The sequence below is a fragment of the Enhydra lutris genome, unplaced genomic scaffold (genome assembly GCF_002288905.1).
Source record: "Enhydra lutris kenyoni isolate GAN:26980312 unplaced genomic scaffold, ASM228890v2 scaffoldscaffold9, whole genome shotgun sequence".
NCBI lineage: Eukaryota > Metazoa > Chordata > Mammalia > Carnivora > Mustelidae > Enhydra > Enhydra lutris.
This window is the reverse complement of record NW_019154093.1, coordinates 80,687,200-80,700,796: the sequence shown is the minus strand read 5'-3', so window position 1 is coordinate 80,700,796 and position 13,597 is coordinate 80,687,200. Positions and strand designations below refer to the sequence as shown.

Here is a 13,597-nt window from a genome sequence, read left to right as displayed (position 1 = left end):
GGCTCCTTGGTGGTCTCTCGGACACGAAAACTCAGGTACAACAATTACTGACCAGTTCCTTCCTAAAATACTTCCTTCCCTTGTGTTCAGTAACCCCAAAATCTCCCTACCTCCTTCACTGACTCATTCTCCTTATATCTGACCTTTAATGCTGTGTTCCTCCAGCCTTGATTCCTACCTCTTCCTATCTTCCTATCCTAAATTGTCTCCCTGAGCAACTTCACACGTGCTTGCTTTCAATTATCAGGTACACAGCAGCTGACTCCCACATTTATATTTCACATCAAGACTTCTCCAATAAGCACCAGCTCCGTTACATCTGTTTACTACCTACTTCCACATAAATATAGCAAAATCCCCTCAAACTCAAAATACTTATAATGAATTGATGATCTTCCACTCCCAATTCAATGTTATTAAAGTGCTCAATTTCTAATACTGTCCTGCCATCAGTACCAAAACCCTGAAACTGGAGATGGAACCAAGTCCTCCTTCTGCCTCATAACCCCTTACAAAGTATCTCCCAATCCTTTGGAATTTACCTCCCAAATCTCCTGAAATCCTTTAATCTCTCATTTCTACAACATCTGCATCCAAGCTGCCATTTTTCTTGCCCCAAGTACTGCAATGGCTAACTAACTAGATGAACAGAATATATACACACATGCAGGCAAGCAGGCACATACACCCTCCACGCTACAACTATAGGTCTATAATTTGCTTTTGTCATGGAATATACCAAGCATATTTTTCCTAGATAAAATATATCAAACTTAGGTTCACAGTTGTGTAAGTGAGAGATGAATTAATTTATTCAAACATTCCACTCTAGATGAATATTCAGGTCTTCTCAAATATTGGCTACTAAAAACACTATTGCAAAAAAATATCTTTCTAAATACTTCTTAAGTATCCACGTTGTTACTTTCAGATAATATATCCCTAGAGGCAGGTTACTGGGTCAAAGGGAATTTTACATATTAAATGTTTTCTTGACACCACCAAATTATTCTCCAAAAGGTTGTCTCATTTGTATTCCCTCCAACAGCTTATCACACATTTGTTAAAATTTAAACTACACATTTAAATACATCCTATTTAAAGTGAATGCACTTTATTGTATGCAAATTAGCCTAAGCAGAGTTGCTTAAAATAACCTTTAAGCTGGGCCTTGAAGTTCTTTATCAGACAGAGAATGTGGAAGGGTCTATTTTAGGCAGAAAATTATGGTAGAGGTCTATAAACATGCAGGAAATAAAACAATGTGGTCTAAATACAGTTTCATGTATGCAGAATTTCGAGCTTCTCCTCTGTGGATCCCTCCTATACTGGATTTCACTTCTAATATCTAGCTTCTGTGTTAGCTCCAAACTCTGTCTTCTGATCTGAAAAACCAATAATCATAACTATAATTAACTATGACTGGTACTGGTTATAACTTTAAACAGGTAAGAATGTGTACAGATGTAGCGATGAACTCACACATTTAATAGGAAAATGTTGGAGAGTGCATTTAAAAATGTTATCTGAGGGGTATCTGGGTGGCTCAGTCGTTAAGTGTCTGCCTGCAGCTCAGGTCAGGATTCTGAGGTCCTGTGATAGAGTCCCACCTTCAGACTCTCCCCTTTACACTGAAGACATCTCCCCTTCCCACACCCTGTGCTTGTGTTCCCTCTCTCGCTGTGTCTCTGTCAAATTAATAAAATCATAAACAAATATGTATATAAATGTGTGCAAGTATATATAAATATAAATATATATAAATTAAATATAAATATATTTCTATATAAATATATAAATATTTATATAAATATAAATATAAATATAAATGATATCTGAGTCAATAAAGCAGTAAAGCTTCTTCTGCCCAATTACCAGCACACCTCTAGAGAATGAAGAGGTTGAACCATCAATGGAAATAGCAGCAATTTATGGAGCAGTATCAGGTTTTCCAAAAATAAAATGAAAATTAGTGCAGTAAGGGTAATAATAACTGATATTTAAACCAGGAAATATAAAAAGACTATTCTATTTGTCTTAGAAAATACACCTGAACTGATTCAGAAACAATCTTACACTACAGGCAACAGAGTACATTTGTGTTTAATAAAGAAAGACTTTGTTGTTGTTGCTTTTACTTTTTTTTATTATCTGTAAAACATGTATTAAATTCCACATAACCATTTCTCTATTTTATCTGACAGATTTCAGATGCAGTTATCCATACGAATTATGTTATTATCTTACTAAGGAAGGGCTATCACTTTGATAACCATTTAAAAAAAATTAGACAATCCTGTAACAGAAATGTCATATATTAGAGATTAACATCAAGTAAACATAATAAATCATCAGGATATTTTTAAATTGTGAATATTTAATATAAATACCCTTGTTCTGAGAAAATAAAATGATAAAGTTTCACATTTATTATATTAATAAATCAATAGACGAGTGGAACATTTTGTTAGGATGGCATGTAACCCTCATTTGGTTTCCTGTACCAGAAAACAGAATGCATGTAAAATGTTCTTTATTCTATCTACATACTACCTTAATATAAAAAAGGCACTCTGCCAAGTTATAAATTAGAGTTAATTTCCTGGCTTATGCTGAGATGTAGAAATTTACTGTATATCCTGCATTATAATAATGTCATATTCAAATTATTTTTCCATGTTTAATTTATTTTTAGCAGATCTGAGATTTATTACTGGTTTCCCAGAATAGATATGGATCACATATTTCAACATAAAATGATAAAAAAGAAAAGTAAAAAAGGTCAGCAAAATTCTACTATATGAGAAAGTCAGAAAAGTAAAAGATGTTCTCTTTATACTTCTTACCTGAGTAGACTAAATTCTAAGAAATTAATTTATGATGTCTATTTTTAAATAAGTTAAAGGAAAATGAAATGACGAAACCAGAGAGGGAGACAAACCATAAGAGATTCTTAATCAGAGGAAACAAACTGAAGGTTGCTGGAGGGGAGAGGATGAAGGGATAGGGATGGGGTAACTGGGTGATGGACATCGGGGAAGGTATGCCTTGTAATGAGCACAGGGTGTTAATGTAAGACTGATGAATCACATCTGTACCCCTGAAACAAGTAATACATTATATGTTAATTGAATTTAAATTTAAAAATAAATAAATAAAAGGATTCCCCACCCATTTGAAACACAGATTACCACATTGGAAAAAGTCAAAAGAGGAAGAAAGGTAAAGTAATACCTGTTGAGTCAGGTACTGTGTTAGCCACTTTCACATAACTTGATCCTTACAACTCTCAAGTGAACTCTCATATTTTCATAGAGGAAGAAACTTACAGAGATATATAGCTTGCCAAATATCATTATGAAAAGGAGGCAGAGTAGGAACCCAAGCCTCTAAACTCCAAAGCATATGTGCTTCCCTCCACTTCAAAATGTTTATTCTTGAAGTATGATGCATAAGAACAGCAAAAATGGAAATACTGGTGACATTATAAACTTTTTCAGCATTTTAATGTTTTCCTAAGACAGTAATTTCAAATTTTCAAAAAACCAAAATTTCAACATTTAGTTTCCAACTTCAGATAGGGAGTCTAATGTGAAACAGACAAGGCTGACACATCTCTTTCATAAGCTGTTCATAATTAACTTTTAATCATATGCCTTTTGGTATGAAAACTAATCAAGTTTGTCAACTACACCCAAAAAAATTTAGCACTTCCTCTACATAGCCAGAGAGGCATGAAAGTAGGAAAAATAGAATGCTTTCCTTTCTCAAGGACATCTTATAATGTCTAATCTGGAAATAAATCTGAAACTGAAGACATCAAAATAGTTCCATTTCCTTCCTCCTTTCATTATTTAATATTTCAATCCAGAAGCTCCTAAAGTCAGAGGTCTAGTGCCCAGACAGTATGCCTAGGGTGGGCAGCACTGTCTGGAGAGGGCCTAAGACCAACATGAGGAAGGTGAAGCCAGCCGGACAAAGGGGACTAAAATCCCAGAGGGGTCCATGTGAGGAAGATGCACTGACCAAGGCTGCACCTTGGTGAGGGCAGGAAAGTGGTTACACAGAGTAGGAGGAATAGTAGTGAGCAGATTTCACACTGCCACAAAAGAGAAATATGAAAAGGCAGAAAGCCAGAATAAACCTTATGGTGTTGGGCTGAAATCAGAGCTATTAGTGTGAATTCATGGCTGCCGATATTTAGAGATAAATTAGAAAAGAGTATGGACATAAAGGTTAGGAAGCATGGAGTAACAACAGTCCATGCCTAGGGGGAGGCAAGGTGGAAAGAGACCCTCCCTGAGGAGCAGGCACATAGGAAATGCCTGAAGTGGAAGGGAAGAGCCAGAATGTCAACAAAAACTTGCCTGCCAGGTGCACTCTAATTACAAGGTGATGTTAGAGGAATTTGAAACTAGTGGTACATTGTGGGTAATCTCAGCAGTAAAAAACCAAAACCTGGTTTAACTCCAGACTAAACTGACTGAACCACTGACACTAACAGCACAGGCATAAACAGTATCAACCTCAGTCTTTACTGTCCTATACTTGATATTTGGCATTCAGTCAAAAATTATGAAATACCTAAGAAAGCAAAAAAAAAAAAAAAAATCCACTTTCTAGAGAAAAAGCAAGTGGCAAACCGAGCTCGGTGAGATTAAAACAATTTGAGAATTTAAAATGATTTTGATTAACATGGTAAAAGACCTTGTTAGTGGATAAAGTGGAAAACATGAAGACAATGAGAAATTGTAGCAGAGAAATAGGAATTATTAAAAGTCAAATGAATACTAGAAATAATTTTTCAGAAATCAAAGAAACTGAGATAGAGAAAGTCTTCAACAGGCTTAATTAAAAGTAGATTCAATGGAACGGACAAAAAAAATAAATCAGTGAACTCAAAGACAGGTCTATAAAAATTATCCAAACTGAAACACAAGGAATAAAAAGTGTGGGTGGTATAAAAAAGAACAGTGAATTTAAGAGCTAAGAGACAATTTCCAACAATCTAATGTATGTATGATTGGAATTCCAGAAGAAGAGGCAGAAAAAATATGTTAAAAGATAGTAACAACTTTTCAAATATAAAGCTACCGGGGCACCTGGGTGGCTCAGTTGTTAAGCATCTGCCTTTGGCTCAGGTCATGATCCCAGGGTCCTGAGATCAAACCCCACATCGGGCTCCCTGCTCTACGGGAGGCCTGCTTCTCCCTCTCCCACTCCCTCTATTGTGCTCTCTGTCAAACTAATAAATAAAATTGTAAGAAAAAAAAGTTTAAAAAAAAAATATATAAAGCTACCAAACCATACACCTAAGAAGCTCAGAGAACTTCAAGCAAGATAATTAAGTCCTACCTGCCCCTCCAAATGCAAAAAAGTAAAACCACTGAAATTCCTCATATGAAATAAAATATGAACCGATTATTTTAAAGACAACCAAAGGAGGGGGTAAAGACACATTACATATAGAGGAACGAAGAATTAATACACACTTCTCAAACTATGCAAACCTTAAGCTAATGCAGTAAGCTCTTTAAAGTGTTAAAAGGGGGATGCCTAGGTGGCTCAGCTGGTTAAGCTGCTGCCTTTGACTCAGGCCATGATCCCAGGGTCCTGGGATCGAGTCCCACATAACAGCTCCTTGCCCCGCAGGGAGCCCGCTTCTCTCTCTGCCTCTGCCTGCCACTCTGTCTGCTTATGTGTGTGTGCACGTGTGCTCTCTCTCGCTCTCTTTCTCTGACAAATAAATAAATAAATATCTTTAATAAAATATAAGGTGTTAAAAGAAAAAATACAAAGAAATTATCTTTCAAAACTGAAGAAGGAACTTTCAGACCAACAGAAACTTAGAGAATCTACAACCAGGAGACCTGCAGTAGAGAGGAAGTTAAAGGGAGCTCTTCACACAAAAGGAATACATGCCAGATAGAAGCTTAAATCAACAGAGAAATGAAGACCAACAAAAATGACTGAAAGATAAAAAAGGCATATTTTTTTTCTTATTTTGAATAGCTCTAAATAATAACTGACCACCTAAAGCAAAAATAGCTAGTAGCAATGCCCTATGGACCTGTAACGTAAGAAAAAACAGCACAAAAGAAGACTGATAAGAATTAAGAATATACAGTTGTAAAGTTTTCACAGTACAAGCAAAGCAGCATAATACTGACTCATGGTAGAACCAGTATGAACTAAGATACACAGTAAACAAAAAGAGCAGCCACTGGAAAAAAAAAAAAGAAATACTGAGAACAAATAATAAGTCTGTCATGGAGATAAAACAATCACAAAAATAATATGAAATTAGGCAGGAAAAAAAGAGGAATGAGGAGCAGATGGGACAAATAGAAAATAGCTAACAATGTGGTAGATTTAATGCAACTCTATCAATAGCTTTACTGAATGTAAAGGGTCTAAACACACAAATTAAAAACAGATTATCAAGCTTTCTTCAGGAAATCCAACTTTAAATATAAAAACATATAGGTTAAAAGATATACCAGGCAAACACTACATAAAAGAAAGCCAGAGTGATTATGGCAGTATCACACAAACTAGATTTAAGAACACAGAATGTGAGGGCACCTGGGTGTCTCGGGTAAGTGTCTGACTTCAGTTAAGCATCTGCCTTTGGCTCAGGTCATGATCTCAGGGTCATGGGATTGAGCCCTGTGTCCGGCTCCCTGCTCAGCAGGGAGGGGAGTCAGCTTCTCCCTCTCCCTCTACCTCTCCCCTCTTGTGCGCTTGTGCAGACACGCATGCTTACTCTGTCTCTCTCTCTCTCAAATTAAAAAAAAAAAGAAAAAGAAGAAGAAGAACAGAGAATGTGACCAAGGATAGAGAAAAACTGTAAAACAATAAAAGGATAAGCCAAGAAGACCTAACAATCCTAAGTGTACACATATCTAAGAATAGGCCTCCAAAATACATACAGACTCCTCACCTAGTATTTGACAGACCAAATAGACACAAAATTAGTAAAATTACAGAAGATCTGAGCAAACACTATTATCTACTTTGACTTAATTGATATTTTAACAAAACCACAGCAGAATACACAATCTTTTCAAGCACACATTCTTTTTAAAATAAATCATAATACAAACCTCAACAGTTCAGTAGAACTGTTCTCTAATCACTGCCTACCAAAAACTTAAAACTAGAAATAACAGAAAAATCTGTGAAATATTTGAAAATTTAAAAATGTATTTCTGGGATACCTGGGTGGCTCAAGTTGGTTAAACATCCAACTCCTGATTTCATCTCAGGTCTTAATCTCAGGATTGTGAGTTCAAGTCCCATACTGGGTGTGAAGGCTACTTAAAAATACATATATAATACATATACTTCAAAATAACTCAGGAATCAAAGAGGAAGAAAAAAAATCAGAAAATATTTTGAACTAAATGAAAGTGAAAATATATCAAAATTCATAGGATATAGCAAAAGAAGGGCCAAGAAGCAACTTTATGACACTGTTCTTTTTTAAAAGGTGTCACTGATGATCTAAGCTCCAAACCTAAGAAACTAGAATAGAAAAAAAGGAACAAACAGAAGGAAGTAAATAAGTATAAAAGGAGAAATGAAATTGAATGCACAAAAATAGAGATAAATCAATAAAACCAAAAACAAGTTATCTGAAAAAACCAAAAATACCAATACACCTGTATCCAGACTGACAAAAAAAGAGAAAATGAAGTAGGGCACATTACTAACGATCCTACAGATATGAAAACAATAAGGGAATATTACAAAACTTTTATGTCAACAGTTTACACAACCTAGAAAAACAGGCAAATCCCTAGAAATACACAAGCTACAAAAACTACAAAATCCACTCAAGAAGACATAAACTGAACAGTACTATATCTACCAAAGAAATTAAAGTTTTAAAACTTAGTTGAAAAAACAGAAACAAAAAGCTCCACAACCACATGACTTCAGAAGGGTATTCTACCAAACAATTAAAGAAGAAATAATACCAATTATACAAAAACTTCTCCAGTAAAAGGAAAAAAAAAAAAAAAGAAGAAACACTTCCAACTCATGAAGTCAGCATTACTCTTATATAAAACACAGGTGAAGACATTAAAACTACATATAGACCAATATGCCACATGAATATAAATGCAAAAAAATTCTCAACAACGTATTATCAAATCAATCAATCTTAGCAGCAATATAAAAAGGATAATACCCCATGATTAAGTGGGAGTCAGGTTTCTTCCTGAAAATGCAAGGTTGGTTTGACATTCAAAAATCAACCAATATAATCTGCAAATCAACAGAGAAAGAAAAAACATCATATATAATCTTATTAAATACAACAAAAATATCTGACAACATTCAACATCCATCCACAATAAATTAAAAAATCTCAGGAAACTAGGAATGGAAAGGGACTTCTTCAAGAGGATAAAGGGCATCTACAAAAAACCTACGGCTTAACAGGGAGCCCAGGTGGGTTAGTGGGTTAAGCTTCAGACTCTTGATTTCAGCTCAGGTCATGATCTCAGGGTGCTGAGACTGAGCCCTGCATCAGCCTCATGCTGGGCATGGAGCCTCCTTAAGATTCTCTCTCCCCTTCCCTCACCACCCAACTCCTACCTATCCTGTGCACACATGTGCAGGCATGTTCTGTCTAAAAGGGAAAGAAAAAAAAAAAAGAACAAAAAAGCCTATGACTAACACTTACATGTAATAGTGAAAGACTAAATGTTTTCCTATAAGATCAGGAAACATATAAGGATGTAAGGCAAGACAAAGTAATAAAAGAACTACACATAGGGGGCACGGGAGGTGGCTCATTTGGTAAGCATCTGCCTTCAGCTCAGGTCATGATCCCAGACTCCTGGGTTCCAGCCGCGTCGGGTCTCCCCGCTCAGTGGGAAGCCTGCTTCTCCCTCTCCCACTCCCCCTGCTTGTATTCCCCTCTCTCTCAGTTTCTCTCTCTCTGTCAAATAAATAAAATCTTTAACCGAAAAAAAAAAAAAAAAAAAAAAACCTACATAAATAAAATTGTTCTCCATACAAGAGAAATGAAACTATTCACTGATGACATGATCATTTACAAAAGAAAATCTCAAAGAATCTATTAAAGCCTATTTAAAAGCAACTAGAGGGGCGCCTGGGTGGCTCAGTGGGTTAAGCCTCTGCCTTTGGCCCAGGTCATGATCTCATCAGGGTCCTGGGATTGAGCTCCGCGTCAGGCTCTCTGCTCAGAAGGGAGCCTGCTTCCCCCTCTCTCTCTGCCTGGCTCTGTGCCTACTTGTGATCTCTCTCTCTGTCAAATAAATAAAATTTAAAAAAAATAAAAGCAACTAGAATTAGTGAATTTAGAAAAATCTCAGAGTACAGGTCAATATAAAAATCAACCGTATATTGCATAATGTGAACGCTGCTCTTAATATCACTGAAATGTAATGGTAAATGAAAAACTTTGTTATGTACATTTTATAATATTTTTTAAAATGACAGCATCAGGAAGTTATTCGGTGATAAACAAGATATACTAAGCCAGCTGAAAATTTAAGTCTTTATTTAAACTTTCTTTTAAATCAATTGTATTTATATATACCAGCAATAAAAAATTAGAAATTGAAATAAAAAATATGACTTGTAATAGGACCAGAAAGTATAAAATACGTATATATCTACCAAAATATGTAAAATATCTATATGCTAAAACTAGAAACGTCAAGAAAGAAAATGAAAGAACTAAGTAAATGGGTAGGTATGTCATTGTTCATGGTTTGGAAGGGTTCATATTTGTTAAGAAACCAATTTTCTCTAAAAAGTCATCTATAGATCCAAGGTAATCCCAGTCAAAATCCCAGTAGAATATTCTGTAGAGATCAATAAACTGATTCTAAAATAGAAAATAAAGTAAATGGAATAGCCAAGACAATTTTGAAAAGGAACAAAGAAGACTCGTACAACCTGATTTCAAGACTTTCCATAAAGCCACAATAATGAACAGAGTGTGTAGTTCACTCTGTTTACAGAGTGTGTAGTTCACTCTGTTTACAGAGTGTAGTTCACTCACACAGTGTGGCAAAAGGACAGAGACAAACAGCAAGGTTAGAGGTCGACTAACACCTATATGGTTAAGTGATTTCAACAAAAGTGCAGTCAGTTAAACAAAGAAAAGGAGAGGCTTTTCAACAAATGTTAGAATTTTTTAATATCCAGAAGGAAAGAAAGCAAGCTTAACCTATACCTCAACGCATATATAGAATATAACTCAAAATGAATTACAGACTTAAAGTAAACCTTAATATTCTAGAAGAAAACATAAAAGAACATTTTTGTGACCTTGGATTAGGCAAACATTTCCTAAACACCAACAACAAAGAAACCCATCTTTACAACACATAGAACAAAAGATGAATTTTCTTAAATTTACAAAGAGCTCTTACAATCATTTAGACCAACGAACCAATCAAATATAGAAATTCCTCAGGAAACAAACAGAAATGACTTATAACCTCTTCCTTTAGTTTCTCTTTCTCCTACTCTCCTTTAAACCCACGTGAGCAGTAAAAAGGGATTTCCCACACCCGCTTCCCCATCACAGCAAGTATCAAATCAATCAATTGTATTACATACACTAAGACTTCCAGAAAGGAGAATTCAGAGTTGTTGCTGTGTTCTTTTTTTTTTTTTTTTTAATTTATAGCAAAAAAATCTCATCTGATTTCCAAACAGGCAGTTTTCATAATTAATTTTTGGTCTTAGGAGGATCCATATTAATTCTTCCTGATTCATTCCTAATTCTGATTTTATTAATCACCCCCCGACCTTGTTTCAACTGTGTAATTAATCGCAGCGGCAAAATCCTGGAGAACAGCTCCTGCAAAGGAGAAGTGGTGTATACACAGATAGAATCTGTGATGAATTTATGTTTTACTAAAATTCTCAAAACGGAAAAATCATTATTCCCAAGGACAGCTCTACCTGAAGCATCCAGTTCTCTCAGCAAATCTTTACAAGGGTTCAATTATTAAACAATTAAGAAAAACAATATGCTGTTAGGGAAATCTTTCATTTTATTAAAGTCCATTCAGAGCCCCTTCCCCCCAAACAAAGTGTTTCACTTGAGTGGCTCACCTCTTCTCCTGAAAGGTAGTAAGCGGCAAGCAGGCCTCCAATAAATCGAATGTTGACTTCAAACACAGACACCTCTGAATTCTGTGAAGACATGTTGAAAATATTCACATATACATAAAACTTCCAAATTTTCCAAATATTTTCAGTACTTCCTACGTTTCTCACAAACACCCTGCAGAGAATGTTTTTCTCCATTTTCCACACCTTCATTTCTCATGTAATTGTGATCTCATTCACCATTTATTAATGTTACTGAAACTCCTCTATTATGCCACCACAGGTTCTTACTGGCTAAAATCATTTTTATGTATAGTACCTATCATTGTGAAATTGTCAATATATTTGATGCTCTTGACTATTCTCTCTTCATGAAACCCTCCACTTCTTGAATTCTGGAACAGCAAGTCTCTCTGTTGGGTCCTTTTTCTTCTGTTCTAGTTACTACAGCATACTGTCCCATTTTTACTTATATTTCTCATGAATTTAAAAAATTTTTCCTCATATATATAAAAATTTAATAAATGTTAAAAGAGGGACCAGAAATGATAGGATGATGGATTACTCAATTAATAATGTTGAGAAAATGGACTCCTAGGTTAGAAATTAATTTGGATACTAATTTCAGATATCCTTCTCTCAAAATGAAATCCAAATAATTTAGATATAAATGCAGAGAAAATTACTATAAAAAAGTAGAAGGGGGTGCCTGGGTGGCTCAGTGGGTTAAAGCCTCTGCCTTCGGCTCAGGTCATGATCCCAGGGTCCTGGGATCGAGCCCCGCATCAGGCTCTCTACTCCTCAGGGAGCCTGCTTCCTCCCCTCTCTTTCTCTGTCTGCCTCTCTGCCTACTTGTGATCTCTCTCTGTCAAATAAATAAAATCTTTAAAAAAAAAAAAAGTAGAAGAAAATGTAGACAATATATATAAATTTCCTTGACAGAACAGGTACTTTATAATCATAAAATCAACTATACTGACAACAAATTATGATAGAAAGACTTGAATTTCCCCAAAATGAGAATTACCTATAAGGAAAAACAATTATGAACAAAATTAAAAGGCAAACAAAAAAAAAAAAAAAAGGAAATTTGGCACAAATATAGCAGTACTAATAACCTTTGCATATAAAGTCTACATGCTTGTATTTAGATAAAGATACAGATATTGCTGAGAAAAATTCTAATACATGGAAAGAAAAGTAGAAGTGGCAAAAAACATGACCAAAGAATCCACAGGATATATACAACTGACTAGTATAAAGGTAACATTCATAACTAATTTTTTAAACAAAATTTAAAAGGAAATATATATTATCCAGAAGTCTTTCTAACATTCACAGGCAGAACACATAATTTGCTAACCCAAGTGTGTATCTAATATAGAATTTTCACTATGGAATTTTTTTTATTTAAATTCAACTAGCCAACATATAGTACATCATTAGTTTCAGATAGTGCTCAATACTTTATCAGTTATGTATAACACCCAGTGCTCATCACATCACATGCCCTTCTTATTGCCCATCATCACCCAGTTACCCCATCACCCCACCTACCTCATTTCCAGCAACTCTGTTTGTTTCCTATAGTTAAGAGTTTTTCATGGTTTACCTCCCTCTCTGATTACTTCCTGGAATTTTTTAGTAACACATCTATCATCTCACCCCATCCACGACAGCAAAATGCTTTATATCACTTCATATATTCCCAACATATAGTATATTGCAGGGCACAGAACAGACATTCACTAAATACAGAGAAGCCGCGAAAGAGGGAGAGAGAGCAGGCCTCTATCACTCACCGAAATAACCCTCTAATCAGTTTCCCTGATTTCAGCCTTTCTCTCCTCCTTACACTCCATTTATGCAGCACCCTGTAGGCAGAGTGAACCTCTTACATTTTAAGTCAGGTTAGGTTACTGTTGTGTAAACTTTTACAACGATTTCTGGTTACACTCAGAGCAAAATAACTGTAAGACCCAATGTAATCAGATTCCCCACTACCTGTCTGACATCATCTCCTACCAACAGGAGTCCTCTCAACTTACTTTATTATTACCAAATGGGTCTACTTGCTGTTCTAGAATTACCGAACTCATTCTTGTATGTCAGTCTTACCCTTAACCTACAGGTCTCTGAATAGGAAGCTTTTCCAAACACACCATACAAAATAATGAAGTCAGTCCTCATCACTAATCTCTCTTAACCTGCATTATTTCCCCAATTAACACTTAACACCATTTAATTACATATATTTCTTTATTTGTAAAATTCAGAACTTCCCTCACAAGAGAGGTAATAGAAGAGTTCTCTAGAGGGAGAGAAGGGACAAAACGGAAGACAGGCATTATTCAAAGGAATAGTGATGGCAAATCTTCCAAAACTGATGGGGAGGGGAAATGGATTAAAACAAGGGGAAAACAAGATAGATTAGTTGTGAAAAATTAGACTGACAGCATGATGTCCAATAGTATAACAGGAAAAGGAAGAC

The 13,597-nt window shown here is 35.3% G+C and overlaps 1 protein-coding gene across 1 annotated transcript in view; it reads right to left on the bottom strand.

Annotated features, from left to right (window-relative positions):
• LOC111143503 (mannosidase alpha class 1A member 2) overlaps positions 1 to 13,597 on the bottom strand; it is a 192,433-nt gene that overhangs the window by 99,257 nt on the left and 79,579 nt on the right. Inside the window, exon 5 of the mRNA XM_022497308.1 lies at positions 11,110 to 11,190. Within this exon, the coding sequence (XP_022353016.1) occupies positions 11,110 to 11,190 (81 nt within the window). The remainder of the gene's footprint in view (positions 1 to 11,109; positions 11,191 to 13,597) is intronic.